The sequence below is a fragment of the Neoarius graeffei genome, chromosome 3 (assembly GCF_027579695.1).
Source record: "Neoarius graeffei isolate fNeoGra1 chromosome 3, fNeoGra1.pri, whole genome shotgun sequence".
NCBI lineage: Eukaryota > Metazoa > Chordata > Actinopteri > Siluriformes > Ariidae > Neoarius > Neoarius graeffei.
This window is the reverse complement of record NC_083571.1, coordinates 8,435,579-8,457,052: the sequence shown is the minus strand read 5'-3', so window position 1 is coordinate 8,457,052 and position 21,474 is coordinate 8,435,579. Positions and strand designations below refer to the sequence as shown.

Sequence of the window (21,474 nt, the reverse complement as noted above, 5' to 3'; positions counted from 1 at the left end):
CTACATGGCAAATAATTTACCAGTAGGTGTAGTAGAGTCATAGAAAACCAACAGACCCGACATTCATGATATGCATGCTCCTGAGTCTGTGTAATCGAATAATTAAGTGAAAGGGACGTGTTCAAAATAATAGCAGTGTGGAGTTTAATTCGTGAGATCATTCATTCTGTGAAAAACCAGATGTCAGTCAGGTGGCACTAATTTAAGGATGAAGCCAGCACATGTTGTACATCCATTTCTCTCTGAAAACCTGAGAAACATGGGTCGTTCCAGACATTGTTCAGAAGAACAGCGTGCTTTGATTAAAACGTTGATTGGAGAGGTAAAACGTATACTGTAAAGAAGCGCAGAAAATGATGGGCTGCTCAGCTAAAATGATCTCCAGTGCTTTAAAATGGACAGCAAAGCCAGAGACGTGGAAGAAAACAGAAGACTACCATTCGAATGGATGGAAGAATAGCCAGAATGGCAAAGACTCAGCCAATGATCAGCTCCAGGGTGATGAAAGACGGTCTGAAGTTACCTGTGAGTACTGTGACAATTAGAAGACGCCTGTGTGAAGCTAATCTATCGGCAAGAAGCTCCCGCAAAGTTCCACTGTTAAAAAAAAGACGTGCTGAAGAGGATACAATTTGCCAAAGAACACATCGACTGGCCTAAAGAGAAATGGAAAAACATTTTGTGGACTGATTGAAAGTAAAATTGTTCTTTTTGGGTCCAAGAGCCGCAGACAGTTTTTCAGACGACCCCCAAACACTGAATTCAAGCCACAGTACACTCTGAAGACAGTGAAAGCATCAGGATATGGGGATGTTTCTCTTACTGTGGTGTCGGGCCCATTTATCGCATACCAGGGATCATGGATCAGTTTGCATATATCAGAATACTTGAAGAGGTCATGTTGCCTTATGCTGAAGAGGAAATGCCCTTGAAATGGGTGTTTCAACAAGACAACGACCCCAAACACACCAGTAAGCAAGCAGCATCAGGGTTCAAGACCAACAGAATGAAAGTTATGGAATGGCCAGCCCAATCCCCGGACCTTAATCCGATAGAAAACTTGTGGGGTGACATCAAAAATGCTGTTTCTGAGGCAAAACCAAGAAATGCAGAGGAATTGTGGAATGTTGTCAAATCATCCTGGGCTGGAATACCTGTTCACAGGTGCCAGAAGTTCTCACAAACCGTGGTTATACAACTAAATATTAGTTTAGTGATTCACAGGAATACTAAACCCTTAAGATTGTTTTCAGTTTATACAGTAAATATTTGGAGTTTGTAATGAAAAATGCAGACACTGCTATTTTTTTGAACAGCCCAATGTTCATTTTTCTTCATTTTCTGTAAAGTAATTAAAATATTGATACATTTTTCTTCATGTTTTGATGTAGAATATAATGTGCAGTGTTCCCAATGCATGGACATAAAAACTATTATAAGGATTTTGAGCCTTACTCACGTTTTTAAATACACTGCTATTATTTTGAACACAACTGTATATCGGCTTTTTTAATTAATGGGAGAGTTGTGGGAATTAGTTCCTGCTCGAGGGAGAGCTCCAGGAACCAGGAAGTTTGAAAGTAGAGCTTTTTGGAGAACTCGAGCTTCACAGACTTGTGTTTTAGCGAACGAGAGATTACTGGAGCTTGTTTTGGGGAAACATCTGGAGGTTTTCACACAGAGATCCAGGAAAACTCCTGTGAAAAATAAACCAAAGTGTAAACTTAAAAAAAAAACCTCGCAGATTTTGACCAGCGCTGAAGATCACACTAATGATAAACAATAACACTGAAGGGTTTTTCCTTTACGCACCAGTATGGAAGCGTGTTCTTTGTTTAAAGGCGGTTCACCTGTTTTTGCTGCAGATCATGTGATTGCATCGTGTTTTCTGATTGGTCACACAGTAATGTCACGTATTTATTTCATACTTGTTTTTTGTCCTGAGCGCTGTGACGTTTAGTGAACAATGAGCAAGACGACGTTCCGTTGGAGGTCCGTGATGGTGCAGTCTCGCGCTGATGTGGAATATTTTTTCCTCTGTAGGTGTGATCGAGCGCTGGGAGCTCATCCAGGCTCAGTCCCATAACTCCAACGAAGACCTGCTGCTGTGGCAACAGCTGACCTCCGACCTGGAGGCTATGGAGGCGTGGCTTAGCTGGACAGAGGAGGAGCTGGCTGAGCTGAAGGGGAGGGACTTGAGCACAGATATACACACCATCGATCAAAGGATCAAGAAACTCAAGGTGGGTGTCTAACGCGTCCAAAACCACGCTTCGACAGGACCGCTACCGGGAGCCGGCCGACCGACAACAAACAATTAATAACAGCTGAAGCCAATGAACGAATGGACACATGAAACTTTTAAATAGATAACAAGTAAAGAAATTAAAACAAATGTTAATTAATAAAATAAATAAATACACCTTATTAATAATCACTTAAGCCAAGACTTTTAAAAGGATAGTAACGAAATTATATATGGAAAATAACTATTTAATTAATTATTAGAATTGTCTTTCTTGTTAAAATGGACAGTAACGGAATTAAAAAACAAGACAATCAACTGATCAATGAATAAATAAATTTTAATAATAATGCAAGTCGAGACTTTTTAAATAGCAACAAGCAAAGAAATTAAAACAAAAAAGAGGGCAATTAATTACATTTTTAGAATAATAACTTAATTCAAGACTTCTTTTAAAGGGACAGTAAAGAAATTAAAACAAAAAAACCCCCACAAAACAATCAATTGATTAATTAATTCATTAAATTAATTCCATAACTGAAGAAATGAATAAATTTTAATAATAATGTAAATCAAGACTTTTAATATTTATTTAATTTAAGTTAATTTTATTTAATATTTATTTAATATACATATTTATAATAACTTAAATGGACAAGTAAAGAAATTGAAGCAAAAAATATATAAGAAGACAATTAACCAATCGATCCATCAGTTAATTAAGTTGCTAATATTAATAAGTGACCTTTAATTGAATGGACGCATTCTATTAAATAAACAAATCAATAACCAAAATAAAAGGTATTAATGTTAACAAGAAGTAACAGCCTTACAATTAATTAACAAATAAATCAAAAAATGTTATGATTAACATTTATTTATAACAAAAACAAAACTTTTTAGATGATTACAATGAATAAGTAAATCAAACAAGCGTTATTAATAATAATAATAATCATCGCCACACTTCCTGTGCACTGAGACACTGAACACACTCCACTTCAGCATATTTGGTTCTCTGTGCAGGATCTGCAGAAGGAGCTGGACGCCCATAAGCCCACGGTGCTGTCCATCAACCTGAGCAGCGTCCGTCTCGTCCAATCAGACGGCGAGGAGAGCAGGAAGCTGAGGAGGAGGCTGAAGGAGATGAACTCCCGCTGGGACCGACTGGGTAAAGACCTGCAGCAGTGGAGAGCAGCGCTACAGGACGCACTCATGCAGTGCCAGGTACACACACACATTTACACAGAGTCTAGTGCAAAAGTTTGTGCACCCTTCGAGGAGGTAAAAAGAATACAGCTGTATTCCTAAAGCACTAAAGATTTATACACATTATCTTCAATTTCAAGTGGATTCTTTTAATATTAAATCAAATCCATAGAGTTTCAGCTCAAATCTGCTCGTATAAACGTTTCCCGAGGTCCTGAGTTCGTGATCATCGTAATGAGACACTTGCAGGACCAAGAGAAGTGAGGAATAACACGATCAGCTGGTTTGATGAAGCAGAGTTCCCACACCGTTACCACCCTGAAGTTGATTATTTTCCTTTAAAGCCACATCCTGAAGCGGTTTATTCATTTTATATTACAGTAATTTGCAAGCAAGTACAATTTTTGTATTTATGAAAGAACATGTCGGGGTTTTTTTTTGTCTGGTTAGAGTTACATTTAAAGGGGAACTGAAGTCATTTTTAAACTTGCTTTATTTCTTAATTAGCGTGTTATTCAATGGCGTTTTCGGTTTTAGTAACCTTATATCGTGACTCATATTAGCAGCTAATTGCAATTAAATATTATACTTATCGGCCTATTCGGTTTTTAGCCATGTTGAATGTAGTTCGTTTGGTCCACGGCAGGCGTCGCTTATCCGCGCGATCTTCACGAGACTTCGAAACGTGAAGAAGTGTCAGCCAGGTGTCAGTGTCGCCATTTTGAAAACTGTTTTCCAAACGAAGTATTGCACAAAAACGAGTTTAAATGACAATTACTGCCTACTTTTTTCAAACTTTCCTGATCGCTATCAAAACAAACAAAACTTCCGGCTTGATTGCGTCTTTTGACAACCCGTGTCCGAAATCGCTCCCTACTCACTATACAGGGCACTATATATATATAGCGAGGACGCCATTTTGTAGTCCTGTCCGAAACCTTAGTGAGGATTATTTACACCCTATATAGTGCACTCAAAGTATCCCACAATGCATCACGGAAAGTAGTGTACAGCGATGGTCACTAACCAAAGCAATATATCCCATCATGCATTGCGGTCGCGCTGAAAGAAATCAAATTAAAAGCCTCAAATGTGATTTAATAAAAGGCAGCGGCGAAGAAAGAAAGAAAGGATTCAGCCTTGATTTAAAAGAACTGAAAGCTGCAGGGACTTTGTATTGATTAATGTGGGAAATGCGCTCAGTATAATATGGATTCATCACAAAAACACATGCGTGGGTTTATTATTTTGAAACCCAGCAGCCGACTGATCTGGCACGTTTTAATCGTGCGACAGTAATGACGTAAATACCAGCGTGACGGACTAGTGTCCGAAAGCGTTTTTTTATTTCACCAATGAGCTCACTGTATAGTCCTCTATATAGTAATTCCCTATATAGGGCGTAGTGAACGAGTGAGCGATTTCGGACACAGGGTTTGATTTGCGCTGTACGTTTTACTTCCGTCCTACGATGTCTCACACAGGTCTCGACGAATCTCGTTTACGGCTATCGCTTTAACATACGGACTGATATATTACAGAGCATATTTCAAACACTTGTAACTTGCTACAGCAGCGACAAAATAGTGATAAAAAATGCATTCCGATATTTGATGATAAAAAAAAAAAATTTACCTTCAGTTCTCCTTTAATGTGATGGACATAAATAAATCAACAAACAATTTCCTTTCCAGGAAACGCCACCATCGCAACATTTTATAGTTTTTCCTTTGTTTATTTATACGGCGTGTCCACCATTACAAGTCGAAGTTGTTGACCAACACCCTCAGTCCAATCGGAATTGAGAATTCAACAGCGCTGTGGTATAAGAAGGAAGCAGGTCCTAAATGAGAGAAAGCATTGACAAAACAACCAGAGCAGGATGTAACGTCTGAGAAGTCTCGAACACGTAGCCGTCCAGATGTTTGAAGCTGAAAGCAGGACCCAGACTTCCGTAGATCACAAACGAGTTTACGCTGCACCTCGACAAACGTTCTGCACTTTATAATTAAGTAATAATCATCGTCCTCCTCCAAATAACAGCAAATCAGAGCTGTGCGATAATCCTGATGTCAGAAAACATCCCCTTTGCCTGTTATAGAGCGCCGACACTGGAGACTCCTTCCATAGATGAGAACGTCTTAAGAGAACGAGCTCGTTAATATAAACTTGTGATCTGCAGGTGCAGTTACAGAAAACTAATCAACACCATCTGACCAATCAGAACGGAGACTCTGATTCAGCGCAGCATGTTAAAAAAGCACTTGTTAGTCAGTTCATGAATTTGGGTGTAGAACTAATGTTGATGTGTTTTGGTATTTACTCCGTTCTCACAGGAGTTCCACGAGCTGAGCCACGGCCTCCTGCTCTGGTTAGAGAACATCGACCGGAGGAGGAATGAAATCGTCCCTGTCGCCCCAGGACTGGACCATCACACACTCCGAGCCCATTACAGAGCCTTAGAGGTAAGACACTGGAACATAAGTGTGGAGGACAGAATCGGGTTCAGTTAGTCAGTGAGTGATGTCTGTGTGTGTGTAGCAAATCGAGCAGGAGCTGCGGGACACGGAGCGCAGTGTGAGCAGCCTGCAGGAGCTCTCGGTGCAGCTGCTGGTGCAGGCGCAGGGCAGCGAGAGTCTGGAGGCGCAGGAGAGAGTGCACGTCATCGGGAACCGCCTCCGCCTGCTGCTGAACGCCGTCACCTCCGACCTGCAGCTGCTCGAGAAACGGCTCCAGACCTCCGGAGACGCAAACGTCAGTCCTGAGAGCTATTACTTACTATTTATATGATTCACATTCAGGGGTCCAAGCACCAACGTGAGCTCAGATCTAACGTGTGCTTTTGATGGAAGGTTCAGAAAGCTCTGTGGCTCCAAAATATAATAATAAGTTAAATTTATATAGCGCCTTTCAAAAAACCTAAGGACGCTTTACAATTATAGACAAAGAAAGAAAAAAATAAATAAAAAGTCCACCAAGTAGGGGTCAGGATGTAATTCCCGTGGTGTAGCAGCCACAGTCCCACCAAAAGGCGCACGAAAACAAGTCCCACATCTCCAACATCGCTCGAACACCACGCCATGGATCCACAAAGCGAGCACAGAAGCACTGCCATGCAGAGCGCTGGTGCGTCCCAAACCGCCTGCACAGCCGCCGCGACACCACCGAGCAACATCACTCGGAACATCACGCCAAGCGTTAAAGCACAGAGCGCTGGACAACCACAATGTAAAATGAGCAACGAGCTCACTGCAGTCCATCGCTAGGAGCGAACCGACGCCCAAAACTGGGTCCGGAGCTACACCACAACCGGTGGACAAAACACTCAAACATCAAACTACACAAAAAATAGAAAAAGAAATAAAATAAAATAAAAAAAAAAGCTCTGGTGGGGGCGTCGTGGCTCAGGTGGATAAGGCGCCATACCATAAATCCGGGCGACCCGGGTTCGATTCCAGCCCGAGGTCATTTCCCGATCCCTCCCCGTCTCTCTCTCTCCTGCTCATTTCCTGTCTCTACACTGTCCTATCCAATAAAGGTGCAAAAAGCCCAAAAAATATCTTTAAAAAAAAAAAGCTCTGGTGAGAAGCGGCAGCCAGAATGCGCACGATGTACTCTCAACCGGAAACAGATGTTTGACGTATCGGCAGGTCATGAATGAGCTCTCTTTCTGATCACTTTATTATTTCCTTCACATCAGATTTACGCTTTGGAAGGGTGAATAAGGGGGAAAATATAAACCAAAAAGTTAAAGCTGCAGTATGGAACCTGTAGTCGCATTTGCTAAAACTGTCACTATGTCCCGAGAGAAGTCCACAAGACGGATAATCTGTGGAAAAAAAATCAGGCTCCGATTCTACCGTGCCTGAATCAAAACAACCAATCCGAGCCAGGAGGCGGGTCTGATGGAGTGACAATCAATTAGTTACCATGGTTACTAGCGTGCAGGTGCACGGCTACCTACTCTGAGCGGAAGGGCTTGGAGGTTGTCCATGTTCAAGTCCAACAGCATTGTGATCAGACTCGCCAAGGTGGACGATGTTCTCCGACCAACCATTGAAGCGGCGTAATGTTTTCCTGTGCGTTCTTTATTACGAACCGTCGTATTTAACATGGTAGGCTTTATGGCGGGACGAGTTGTCTGTAATTTGGACGCTCTTAACGCTGGGACTTACGAGGCTCTTCTTTACAAAATATATTTTTAAAAAAAACACTGATCGAAAAGGTTCATCTATCAATCAGACGAGTGCAGACGGGCCGGCTGTGGTGTGAAAAGAATATACGTTGCAATTTACGATGTCACTAATGTTAGATGTACGAAGAAGCTGCGGGGGGGGTGAAAGAAGAAACGTCAGAAATGAATGATTTCGTGAGTTTGTACGTTTTATTCCACTCTAAAGAGTCTAAAGTCCTTCCTGCGCCATGCAATTGGGCGGCGCCGATCTCCGTTTCCATAGCCCTCGGCCTCTCATCTATACAGCTAGGGTTACGGTGGGGGCGTGCCCTCTGGTAACCACGAGAGTTTGACTCCCCACATCGCAGTAGGTACTATTTTTATGATGGTACGACCCGACCACGAGTACAACTCGCGATCTCCTGATCGAGAGGCGGACATGCTCTTCGCGGTTTTTTCCGCTAGTTGATGTAAAAGTTAGAGAGTAACTAACTAGCTACTGTAACTCGTTACGACTGGCTGTGTTGATTCAGGCAAGAAAATAGTGTCAATTCTGTTCATCCTTACAGTTATGCCCCGTCTAGGGGTATCTGAGACACAACATGAAATATAGGCCCCATCTTCCCCAAGTTCAAGGTGATAAAAAGTGTTTTTATTTACATAAACATGATGATGTTCGTCCTTCGGGGTCGAAGATGACCATGACTTCAATTTGGTGGGTGGCGGTTGTGGTTCCAGAGGTGACTGAAAAATATAACCACCTGGGTTTAACTTCAAGGTGGACCAAGGCCAAAATAACAAAAAACAAAAGTCTTAACTGGGAAGTAAAACTGGCAATCCACCCCTGCTACCCCAACCGACACTAACAAATGGAAAATACACAAGAAGACAGCGTCATCTGTATCCCCCGCCCTATATACCAACTATACACCGAGTTTCAAGATATTATTTGTCACCTTTTTCAAGTTCTGCTGCAGGAAACCAACCCTGCCTCTTTACACCGACCTCAGCAGCCCATGGTATAATAAACCCACCAGACCTTTGGTCCAGCTGAGCTAAAAATTAGTATCAAAAGGCACATATACATTACATAATCAACACATGTACGAATGACGAAGTACTAGATCGAGCCAATGCCACAGATATTGAGATTACACTGATCAGAAACAGACTGCGGTGGCTGGGGCACGTTGCACGCATGCCAGATGACCGCCCTGCAAAGATTCTCCTGTATGTAGTGTTAAATGAAGGAGTAAGAAAAGTTGGGCGCCCTCGTCTTAGATATAAAGACACCCTAGAGGATGTTCTGAAACAGGGGGGCGCTCTCGAGTCATGGAAAGACGTTATCCAGGACCACCGCGGTTGGCGTCACCTTATTTCTGAAATCCGCAGGATGAAGCGCCATGAGCTCAGAGGGACTCTGACTCTTTTTTTGTTTATTGCCCGTGTCGGGATTAAGGCGTATATATAAAATCAACACATATACCAACTTTCAAGACCGTACCACTCATAGTTTTCAAGTTCTGCTCCAGAAACGAAGCCTACCCCTAAGACTAACCTGAAATACTAAGTCTGAACTTGTTTCCATGGAAACATGAAAAATCCAGATTTCTCAGTATGAAAAGGTACATCTGCATCACCTTGTTAACATGTATACCAAGTTTCAAATCCCTATCGTGAATAGTTTTGTATATACGCTCCGGAAACCAGCATTGCTCTTAGAAACTAAGTCAAAATCTTTTTTTTTTTTTGTGAAAATTTGAAAAATACTTTTTTCAAAAATCCAAAAGGCACCAGTTCAGATGTTGCTTGATATGTATACAAAATAGAGGTGGACAAAGTACCCAACTTCATTACTTAAGTTAAAGTACTGGTTTTTAAAAATACTTAAGTATTAAAAGTACATTTTCTCTCAACGCATCGTTGTATTATTGCCACAGCGCTTACAAAACCTAACGCCGTTACCAAAGACAGAAATGTGAATTCACAAAATGAACACATGCTGTGTATCATGGTGGTTTAACGTTAAGCTAGCTAGTCAGTGACGCTCCACTTGACATGCTAGCAAACTCTTTTCAAACTCGAAATCATATTCGGCAGCTAACGCTACTAGATAAAGATTTCTACATTCTGTTTATTTAGCAAGATTATGCTAAAACACATTTCTGAAAGCACTTCAGATAAGTTAACGTTATTCACTTTAGCGTAACTCTGTTTTTACATGCTAACTAACAGTGTCCAAGCTAACTAGCTATGTGTTAACGTTAGCCGTGGACAAGGTGACGGCAACTTGACGGGCAAATCAATAGAAAGTCATTTGACTAACCAGACTGCATAGCTATTGCAATGTTATCGCGAGCTCTAAAAGCACAGACAACTTCACTGCAAGCTTTCTCTTGGAATAAAACGTTTACATCCCTCAATATGCTTCCCAGGGTGCATCAGTTGCCCTCACTTTCATAAAATCTGATGCAGTTTTGTTTGGGTGTTCCTTTTCACCAATAAAGACATCCTGTAAAATGTTTTGACCGTATTCAAAAGTCTAATGGTGGCACCATGAGGTTCATTTTTTGCCAAAAAAAACGCTTATTTTATGTTTTTGCGTAAGGTTTGAATCACAATGTTGGACTCCATTTATTGATTTCTTGTGAGCCAGAGATCATGTTAAGAACCTTTGCAAGGGATTGAGAAGCATTAATGTGATTCATAATACATTTGTATTGTTTAAAAGTAGTTGAACAATGATTCAATGCACAGCTAAAACTCAAACTGTGCTTGATAATATATTTAGAATATGGACTAAAAATGTGTATCTAAGATATTTGGTATACTCTATAAGGTGCCATAATGTTTCATGAAAAGTGATGGAAATTTTGTCATAAAATAGCAGCTTTTTCCATAACTTTGAGCTCCGGGTGCCGCCATTAAACTTTTGAATTTTGTCAAAATATTTCACCCAGTGTGTTTTCTTACCAAAAGGAACAAAAATGCATCATGATCGGAGGAACTTTTCATTTTTAGGGGGCAACTGATGCACCCTAATGCTTCCGCAGGTCGGACGGCTAGTTTTTGGAGGCCGTGATGTATGGAATCAATTTTGTGCCAAAATGTTCATACAATACTTTTGAAATATCAACTAAAAACGACAAATCAAAATACAAAAAAAGAACAAAAAGTCAATTTTTTTTTAGACTGGCAAACAAATTATTTGTGTAATCGTGCAAAATATCAGTCTATTACTCTTCAGAAACCTTTTATTTTTGTTCCGCGTCTTTCTCGGTTTTGTTTGACGTAATTTATTTTGGTTGCGATTCCAGCTTTCTCGTTTGCGCTCCCTGACTTTTTGCTTGCAGTTTTGGCACAAACTCGACGTGTGGGCGGGCTGTCCAGGAATGCATTCCCATTGGCTAACTTGTGTTTGACTGACAGCTACGCTCAGCCATTTCCTACTCGGATTCTGGCGGACTGTTTGACGAGTGACCGATCCATTGACGGTAAACAAGGATGGAGTGGACTTCAGTGGCGACTATGATATTGAATTAATTCAACAAAGTGTAAATTCAATATCATAGTCGCCACTGAAGTCCACTCCATCCTTGTTTATCGTCAATGGATCGGTCACTCGTCAAACAGTCTGCCAAAATCCGAGTAGGAAATGGCTGAGCGTAGCTGTCAGTCAAACACAAGTTAGCCAATGGGAATGCGTTCCTGGACAGCCCGCCCACACGTGAAGTTTGTGCCAAAACTGCAAGCAAAAAGTCAGGGAGCGCAAACGAGAAAGCTGGAATCGCAACCAAAATAAATTACGTCAAACAAAACCGAGAAAGACGCGGAACAAAAATAAAAGGTTTCTGAAGAGTAATAGACTGATATTTTGCACGATTACACAAAATTTGTTTGCCGGTCTAAAAAAATTGACTTTGTTCTTTTTTTTGTATTTTGATTTGTCGTTTTCGTTTGATATTTCAAAATTATTGTATGAACATTTTGGCACAAAATTGCTTCCATAGTGATGTGGTTCGTTTTCGGCAAACAAAGCAAACATTTAAAACGAAACGACTCTTTAATCCTTTCAAAAAAACAAACATGGGTTCATGGGCCATGAGTGCGTCCGTTCTCCAGAAGAACCGCCTCCTTCCATTCTGCCATCAACTGATCGTGTTAAATAACGCTGATCTTGATTTTATCCAGTCTATGGTCGTGACGTGACCCTAGTGCTTACTGATCGGCTCTCGGTGTCACCTGCGGGAAAACCAATCACGTTTTAGAAAAGAAAAGAAAAAACATCCACTTTCAAAGCCGCTTCATAGGAACGAGTAACGAGGACCTTGATCGAAATGTCGTGGAGTGAAAAGTACATTTGTCTTTCAAATGTAGTGAAGTTAAAGTCATGAGTATTCTTTTTTTTGGAAACTTTAGTAAAAGTACAGATACTCAAGTAAATGTACTTCGTCACTGTCCACCTCTGACACAAAGTTTCATGAAGATATATCTTCAGTAGTTTTAAAGATACGGCCCAGAAATGAAAACGTGACCAGACAGACAGAACCCGTTTCTATATCTCCTGCCGAGCTTCGTTTGGGCGGGGGATGAAAAGGAATCGAATGTGTGGTTGGTTGGAAAATGAGACGAGGAAATGCCCGTCTGCCTCCATCTTGGGTGTATTTATAGCTGATGACCTGGTGGGGCAACCAATCATCTATCAGATTGAAAGTATTACAAAAAACAACTTTTTAAGCACAAATTATGACCACAGTCGTAACACTGATATCTAAAAGAATACAGTTGGTGTATGAGTGTGGGCGGAGCATCCTGAGCACACGGTCACGTAGGGCTTCTAAATATTCAGAAGCAGCCGTGAAGTCGTGTCTTTATTCCAGGTTAGCTTTTAGGATTTTAGTCCCATCATGTCCTTCTCTCGCTCTTTTTTTTTTTTTCCTTAATAGATTACATCTGGAAAGATTAGTCTGGTTTTTGTCATTCTTCTTTCTCCCAAAACCGTGTATAAAATGCAGAATAATAAAAAGGTGGGTTTTTTATTTTTAAAGAGTCTGAGAAGTGATTCGCTGATGATGATGCTCACGCTCTGCCTCTCAGGTGCCGTCCGTTTGGTCTGCGGCCGACGACGTGGACACGTCAGGGTCAGCCAGTCCCGTGTCTGTGGTCAGCGTTCCTGTTCAACATCACACGGTAATCCAGTCTCTCACGTCTTCTGATTATTTATCAGCGGTGGGAGTCAATAAATAACCCAGATTTAGACGACCCGCATGGACGCTTTGTATTGTTCTGCGTAAACATTTTTTTTTCTTTTTTTGGAGAACAAGAAAACTCCGGCTTTCCAGCTCAGACTCAATTCCGAGTTCAATCCCGTCTGCTCTGGAAAGCCGGCTTTCTTGAGCCCCCTTTTTTTTTTTAAACACAGAATCATCTTCACTTTTCTGAGTTCCTTTGCTTTTTTTTTTTTTGCTTCCGTTGTTATTGATGGTATGATTGACAGCCAGCTTTATGCCTCTGCTTGTGACCACAAGCTTTGTCTTTATTTGCTTGGACTGAAACATTCTTTCTTTCTTTTTTTACCCTCCCCTCCTCCCTCCATCCCTCCCTCCCTCCTCCCTTTGCTCATTGCACAACAGCTACGGAGCAAATGTAATGTGTCAGGAGCAGGATCCTCATCCGGCCTGCCGCGCCACAGGTACCTGTCTCCTGGACTCTAGAACCGTGATGATGATGAGGATGATGATGAATACATCATATACACAGATCTTGGAAAGAGGGTCATTTTTATCTTCAGTGGTGTGGTTTTTCCAGTAAAATAGTTCAAGCTCTGGTTCAGGGAGGAAAAAAGAAAAAAAACACAGCGCACACTCGCGCACCAAATTCGCATGGGACACGTCATATCAAGACCTCGGTCAGTCCACAAATGCTACGTGCAACAGACTGCATGATAAAGTAGGCCACAAATATTTAAAGTCGGTCATTTCCTCTTTACCGATTCAGCAGAGAGTGCAGGAGGTTATCAAACACGAACTTAGCATGACATTATATTCCAGACATTTAGCAGACGCTCTTATCCAGAGCAGCCCGGGGAGCCGCTGGGGTTAGGTACCTTACTCAAGGGCACTTCGGCCATTCCTGCTGGCCCAGGGAATCAATCCAGCAACCTTTTGGTCCCAAAGCTGCTTCTCTAACCATTAGGACATGGCTTCCCAGAAAACTTCATCATATCTACAATTATGCAAGGTTTTGTGGCACATCTACTGTACAAGTCCCTGTGAATGAGCAGTCACCATGGAAACGATAAATGTATTAGAATAAGCATGTGAATATAAACCTGTGATTTGCAGCTGCACTACTGTCGGTTGTAGAAAATGAAATCGGGACTCTCCGGCCAATCGGATTTGAGAATGCAACAGTGGAATAAAGCCGTTAAGTCAAGTCAGTTTATTTGTATAGCGCTTTTAACCTTATCGCAAAGCAGCTTTAGAGAAAAATATAGATTTTAAACATATCAACTAATAAATTTATCCTTAATGAGCAACTCTGAGGCGACGGTGGGAGAAAAACGAGGTGGCAGTGGGAAAAAACTCTGAGGTGGCGGGGGAAAACTGAGGCCACGGAGAAAAACTGTGGCAAAACACTGAGGCGACCATGGCAGGGGAAAAAACTGAGGCGATGTGGCAAAACTCAGGCAACGGTGAGGGAAAAACCGAGGCGACCATGGCAGGGGAAAAAATTGAGGCGATGTGGCAAAACTCTGAGGGTGCTTTCACACCAACAGCAGTTGGTGCGCACTAAACAGTCCATTCGAACCAAAAGCTCTTAGTTCGGTTCGTTTTCGTCGGTGTGAAAGCATCAAGCGGACCGAGACCTCCAAAAAGGGGTGGTCTCGGTCTGCTTGATTCCGCACCAAATGTCAAACTCTGGTGAGAACGCGAACCTGGACCAACTCAGGAGTTTCAATTAAATTGACATTACAACAGTACAGATGTTTCAGCTGCGTCAGGGTGCAGCCACTTACAGACTATAGCATACCTTGTGGGTCTTTGGAAAGGTGCTCGTCTCATCATCAGCAGGACAGCATTGGTGAAAATAGCGCGTCTCCTCTGCCTGAAATGGCGCGCTATACAGTACGCCTTCGGTGAATCCAGTATATCCGAAGATTGTTCTCCAGCTGCAGCCACGACTCATTCCGGAACTGGATATTTTGCCAGAAATGGGTAATGTTGACGATATAAAAAGCAATGACCAGCGCAAGAAACAGTGTGCGACCATGTCGCTCCATTGTGAAAGGCCAAATTGGCGCTTATTTCCACCGGAAGATGACGAAACGTCATTCAGACCAATTTGGTTCGTTTGCATGCGTGAACACAGACCACACACAGTCTGTATGCTACAATGTAACAATTTTACTGCTTGGTGTGGATCAAATAATCGGACTAGCGGTGTGAAAGCGCCCTGAGGCGACGGTGAGAGAAAAACTGAGGCAACGTGGCAAAACTCTGAGGCGACAGTGGCGGGGGAAAAAAACAGAGACAACATGGCAAAACTCTGAGGCGACGGTGGCGGGGGAAAAAAAACTGAGGCGACGGTGAGAGAAAAACCGAGGTGGCGGGGAAAAACAGAGGCGACATGGCAAAACTCTGAGGCGACGGTAGCGGGGGAAAAAAACTGAGGCGACATGGCAAAACTCTGAGGCGACGGTGGCGGGGGAAAAAAACTGAGGCGACATGGCAAAACTCTGAGGCGACGGTGGCGGGGGGAAAAAACTGAGGCGACATGGCAAAACTCTGAGGTGACGGTGAGAGAAAAACCGAGGTGGCGGGGAAAAACAGAGGCGACATGGCAAAACCCTGAGGTGACGGTGGCGGGGGGAAAAACTGAGGCGACAGTGAGAGAAAAACCGAGGTGGCGGGGAAAAAAAACAGAGGCGACATGGCAAAACTCTGAGGCAACGGTGGCGGGGGAAAAAAAAACTGAGGCGACGGTGAGAGAAAAACCAAGGTGGCAGGGGAAAAACAGAGGCGACATGGCAAAACTCTGAGGCGACATGGCAAAACTCTGAGGCGACGGTAGTGGGGGAAAAAACTGAGGCGACATGGCAAAACTCTGAGGCGACGGTGGCGGGGGAAAAAAACTGAGGCGACGGTGAGGGCAAAACTCTGAGGCGACGGTGAGAAAAACCGAGGCGACATGGCAAAACTCTGAGGCGACGGTGAGAGAAAAACCGAGGCGACATGGCAAAACTCTGAGGCGACGGTGAGAGAAAAACCGAGGCGACATGGCAAAACTCTGAGGCGACGGTGAGAGAAAAACCGAGGCGACATGGCAAAACTCTGAGGCGACGGTGAGAGAAAAACCGAGGCGACATGGCAAAACTCTGAGGCGACGGTGAGAGAAAAACCGAGGCGACATGGCAAAACTCTGAGGCGACGGTGAGAGAAAAACCGAGGCGACATGGCAAAACTCTGAGGCGACGGTGAGAGAAAAACCGAGGCGACATGGCAAAACTCTGAGGCGACGGTGAGAGAAAAACCGAGGCGACATGGCAAAACTCTGAGGCGACGGTGAGAGAAAAACCGAGGCGACATGGCAAAACTCTGAGGCGACGGTGAGAGAAAAACCGAGGCGACATGGCAAAACTCTGAGGCGACGGTGAGAGAAAAACCGAGGCGACATGGCAAAACTCTGAGGCGACGGTGAGAGAAAAACCGAGGCGACATGGCAAAACTCTGAGGCGACGGTGAGAGAAAAACCGAGGCGACATGGCAAAACTCTGAGGCGACGGTGAGAGAAAAACCGAGGTGGCGGGGAAAAACAGAGGCGACATGGCAAAACCCTGAGGCGACGGTGGCGGGGGAAAAAACTGAGGCGACAGTGAGAGAAAAACCGAGGTGGCGGGGAAAAAAAACAGAGGCGACATGGCAAAACCCTGAGGCGACGGTGGCGGGGGAAAAAACTGAGGCGACAGTGAGAGAAAAACCGAGGTGGCAGGGGAAAAAAAACAGAGGCGACATGGCAAAACTCTGAGGCAACGGTGGCGGGGGGAAAAAAAAACTGAGGCGACGGTGAGAGAAAAACCAAGGTGGCAGGGGAAAAACAGAGGCGACATGGCAAAACTCTGAGGCGACATGGCAAAACTCTGAGGCAACGGTGGCGGGGGGAAAAAAAAACTGAGGCGACGGTGAGAGAAAAACCGAGGTGGCGGGGAAAAACAGAGGCGACATGGCAAAACTCTGAGGCGACGGTGGCGGGGGGAAAAAAAAACCTGAGGCGACGGTGAGAGAAAAACCGAGGTGGCAGGGGAAAAAAAACAGAGGCGACATGGCAAAACTCTGAGGCAACGGTGGCGGGGGGGAAAAAAAAACTGAGGCGACGGTGAGAGAAAAACCAAGGTGGCAGGGGAAAAACAGAGGCGACATGGCAAAACCCTGAGGCGACGGTGGCGGGGGAAAAAACTGAGGCGACAGTGAGAGAAAAACCGAGGTGGCGGGGAAAAACAGAGGCGACATGGCAAAACTCTGAGGCGACGGTGGCGGGGGAAAAAAAAACTGAGGCGACGGTGAGAGAAAAACCGAGGTGGCAGGGGAAAAAAAACAGAGGCGACATGGCAAAACTCTGAGGCGACGGTGGCGGGGGAAAAAAAAAACCTGAGGCGACGGTGAGAGAAAAACCGAGGTGGCAGGGGAAAAAAAACAGAGGCGACATGGCAAAACTCTGAGGCAACGGGGGAAAAAAAGAACTGAGGCGACGATGAGAGAAAAACCAAGGTGGTGGGGAAAAACTGAGGCTACGGTGAGAGGAAAAACCGAGGTGGCGAAATTGGAATTGGAAATTGGCGAAATGGAAATTGTGTTCAGACCTGGCGACTCGATTATTTTCTGATTAATTAACCATGTTTACAACCAGCTGAACAATAACCGAGCACGTGGTACAACATCGGCACGTTCTTACGTTTCCTCTGACTGTGGAAGCGAACTCTGGTGCTGCTTCATTCCCATGTTTCTGAAAAACACCGAAAGTATGTTTGGTTTGGTTTGATTTACTCAACGCCAACATGCAGTCCGTACTTCTTAAAAATAAATAAATAAATAAACGCTTTTATCAGCAAAGTAACCCGTTCAGTGCTGATTATCGGTCAGTGCTGTGATCCCACTGTGAGCCTCAGATGAAGCACCGTTCTCCCTCCATCACCTCAGACATTTCTAGAGTCCACATGAAACACGATGGAGTCGTTATTTCAATCTTTAAACAATTACTTTGTTTTTATGTTTTGAGCTGATTATATTGTTTTGCTACTTATTTGGGACTTTGTGCAACAGCAGCTCTAATCATCAGCTACTGCATCCAAAAATTAACCGGCGACTTCAACTGGAAAATGATCAAAAACAGCTGTGGTGATTACGGCACCGAGTTTAACGGAAAAAGCGTTAAATCTTAAAAGCGTATTTTTGAAACATACTTGCCAACTTCATCCATATTTTTAGTAGATATATTTCCACTCACCACAACCAGTACAAAGTCCCAACTGATTTTTTTTTTTAAATATTAATCAAGCTGTAATTTCTTGTTAAATATGCTCAAACCTCCTGAAACCCCTTATTGCATGCAGGAAGTGACCATGTGCATGAAGCATTTTGAGAAATGTCTGAACAGAAATTCACAGTTTGATGTTTACGCTGTGGTCGGAAATATTTTTGGCCTCGATGCGCATCGTTTTTCTGCGTACGTTTAATGACTAAATGAATACGAAATGAGAGTTTAAGTAGAAAGGGAACTACATGCACCAGCCACTTTATTAGGAACACCCATCCATCCATCTATCTACCTGCTGTTTGATGCAGTTCTCTAATCAGCCAATTCCTCGACAGCAGCACGGTGCATCAAATCATCAGCTTCAGTTACTGTTCAAACATCAGAACGGGAAAAATCATGATCTCAAAGTGTGAATTTCTTTCACTGTGGCATGGGTGTTGGTTTGAGTATTTCAGAAACTGCTGATCTCCTCGGGTTTTCACGCACAACAGAATGGTGGGTGGAAACAAACGCCTTCCTGAAAAGAGAGGTCAGAGGAAAATGAGCAGATTGGTTTGAGCTTTTTGCCAGGAAGGATCTACAGTGTCTTGCAAAAGTATTCGTCCCCCTTGGTGTTTGCCCTGTCTTGTCGCATTCCAAGCCGGAATTAAAATGGATTTTTGGAGGGTTAGCACCATTTGATTTACACAACACGCTGACCACTTTAAAGGTGCACATTGTTTAGATTTTTTTTTTTTTAAATCTTATTGTTTGTGTCACAATAAAAAAAACAAGAGTGTGCATAGGTATTCACCCCCTTTCATATGAAGCCCCTAAATAAGAGCTGCTCCAACACTAAGCAAGCAACATGAAAACCAAGGAGCTTCCAAACAGGTCAAAGTTGTGGAGAAGTATAGATCAGGGCTGGGTTCTAAAGAATATCCCACAGAGCTCCATTATAGCAAAATGGAAAGAATATGGCATCACTACAAACCTGGCGAGAAGGCCCCGCCCACCAAAACTCTCAGACCAGGCAAAGAGGGCATTAATCAGAGATCCAACAAAGACAACACTGAAGGAGCTGCAAAGATCCACAGCGGATCTCCACAGAGTGGGCGGGGCTTTATGGAAGAGTGGCCAGAAAAAAACCATTGCTTAAGAAAACACGTCTGGAGTTTACCCAACAGCATGTGGCAGACTCCCCAAACACATGGAAGAAGATTCTCTGGTCAGACGAGACTAAAATTTATCTTTTCAGCCATCATGGGAAACGCCATGTGTGGCGCAAACCCAACACCCTGAGAACACCATTCCTACAGTGACGCATGGTGGTGGCAGCATCATGCTGTGGGGATGTTTTTCATCTGCAGGGACAGGAAAGCTGGTCAGGACTGAAGGAAAGATGGATGGCACTAAATACAGGGCAATTCTGGAGGGAAACCTGTTTGAGTCAGCCAGAGGTTTGAGACTGGGACGAAGGTTCACGTTCCAGCAGGACAATGACCCTAAACATACTGCTAAAGCCACACTGGAGTGGTTTAAAGGGAAACGTTTAAATGTCTTAGAATGGCCTAGTCAAAGCCCAGACCTCAATCCAATTGAGAATCTGTGGCATAACTTGAAGATCACTGTAGACCAACACAACCCATTGAACTTGAAGGAGGTGGAGCAGTTTTGCCTTGAGGAACGGGCAAAAATCCCAGTGGCTAGATGTGCTAAGCTAATACAGACCTGCAGCTGGAATAGCAGCAAAAGGTGGCTCTACAAAGTATTGACTTTGGAGGGGGGAAATACTTACACACACTCCAGTTTTGTTTTTTCCATCTTAATTATTGTCTGTCACAATAAAACAATTTTCACCTTTAAAAGTTGTAGGCATGTTGTGTAAATCAAATGGTGCTAACCCTCCAAAAATCCATTTTAATTCCAGATCGTTATGCGACAAAGCAGGATGAATACTTTTGCAAGACACTGTAGTAACTCATATAATCCCTCTTTACAACTGTGGGGAGCAGAAAAGCACCTCGGCATGCAACAGCAGAATTGGGTTCCTCTCCTGCAGCTAAGAACCAGAATCTTAGAATCAACAAGTTCCTATTAAACTTGTGTTTAAAAAAGAAAAAAAAAAAGAGCCACTAAAAGTTCTGGTAGAAAAATAAAATAACTTAGTTGTCATCAGCTTGATTTTAAGCAATGAATCAAAGCACTGAAAATATTTGTTCATTACTTTGTAGTTTCTCGGTTCATTAATACTGCTTAAAAAAAAAAATCCACCAATAACGTTACTTTCATGTCATTAATGCATCGCGGTCTGGTGAGCGTTAACATGTTGCTCTCGTGTTCAGGTCCCTCGGGGTTTCTGCGTGCGCTTCCTCTCGTTGTGGCTCTTCCGGGCCACGCGGTGGCGCTGCTGCGGCTCGCTGCCAGCCCTTCCTGCTGCGGGTCCTGCGAGCGGCTCTGCCTCTGCAGCTCCTGCTGCTGCTCATTGTGGGCTTGGCGTGTCTGGTGCCCATCACTGAGGAGGACTACAGCTGCGCCAACCACAACAACTTTGCCCGCTCCTTCCACCCCATGCTGCGCTACACCAATGGGCCCCCGCCCATCTGAGGTCCCCCTGCAACCCCTCCCCAGACACACGAACACGCTTCCCTCCCTCCCTCAGGAGGCGGGCCATTATGAAGTGAGCTCATAAGACTGTCTATTAGCCAAAGCTGAATATTTGAATATTATCCGTGTACAGGTAAACACCGCTGCTATTTTGATTTTTGTTTGTGGTTTTTTTTTTTTTTTTTACTTTAAATTATTGATTGCAATCAGAAGTGTCACGACGATCTGATCGTTAGCCGAAGCCTGAACAGGATCCTTTGGGGGAAACAGGATAATGAAGAAATGAATCAGACTTTTATAGCACTGACGCAAGCGTATTTTAAGGTACTGCACTTAAACCGTCCGGCAAAACTTTGTGAAAATTATTTTTTCATTTGAAGATTGTATTTGAGATACAAAAAGCTATATAAAATTTCACTTAGTGATTTTGATAAGTATTTGAATGCCCTTTAAAGATGTATTTATTTAAGTGTTTGGGGTTTTTTTTAATCTTTAATCATCATGGCATGCGGTTGATGCTTTTTTTTTTTTAACACTAAGCAATCACTGATAGTTGCTTGTCTTCTGTAAGAGCCAAGCTTTTTTTTGTTTTTCTAAATACTGTACTAGTAGGTCACTAGGGTGTGGAAAAAAAATGTATAAAACATCATTTATGAAACTGTCAGTGCTTATTTATGAGTGTACAGTTTACTAACACGGAGAGTAAAGAAGGCCTTTCTGATTAATA

At 43.2% G+C, this 21,474-nt stretch overlaps 1 protein-coding gene across 1 annotated transcript in view; it reads left to right on the top strand.

The window, feature by feature from the left end:
• Nucleotides 1-21,474, top strand: part of syne1a (spectrin repeat containing, nuclear envelope 1a) — a 491,960-nt gene extending 470,486 nt beyond the window's left edge. Inside the window, 7 exon segments of the mRNA XM_060915606.1 lie at nucleotides 2,044-2,243; nucleotides 3,272-3,472; nucleotides 5,791-5,919; nucleotides 5,996-6,208; nucleotides 12,726-12,818; nucleotides 13,262-13,320; nucleotides 20,486-21,474. Of these exon segments, the coding sequence (XP_060771589.1) occupies nucleotides 2,044-2,243; nucleotides 3,272-3,472; nucleotides 5,791-5,919; nucleotides 5,996-6,208; nucleotides 12,726-12,818; nucleotides 13,262-13,320; nucleotides 20,486-20,747 (1,157 nt within the window). The 3' untranslated portion in view covers nucleotides 20,748-21,474.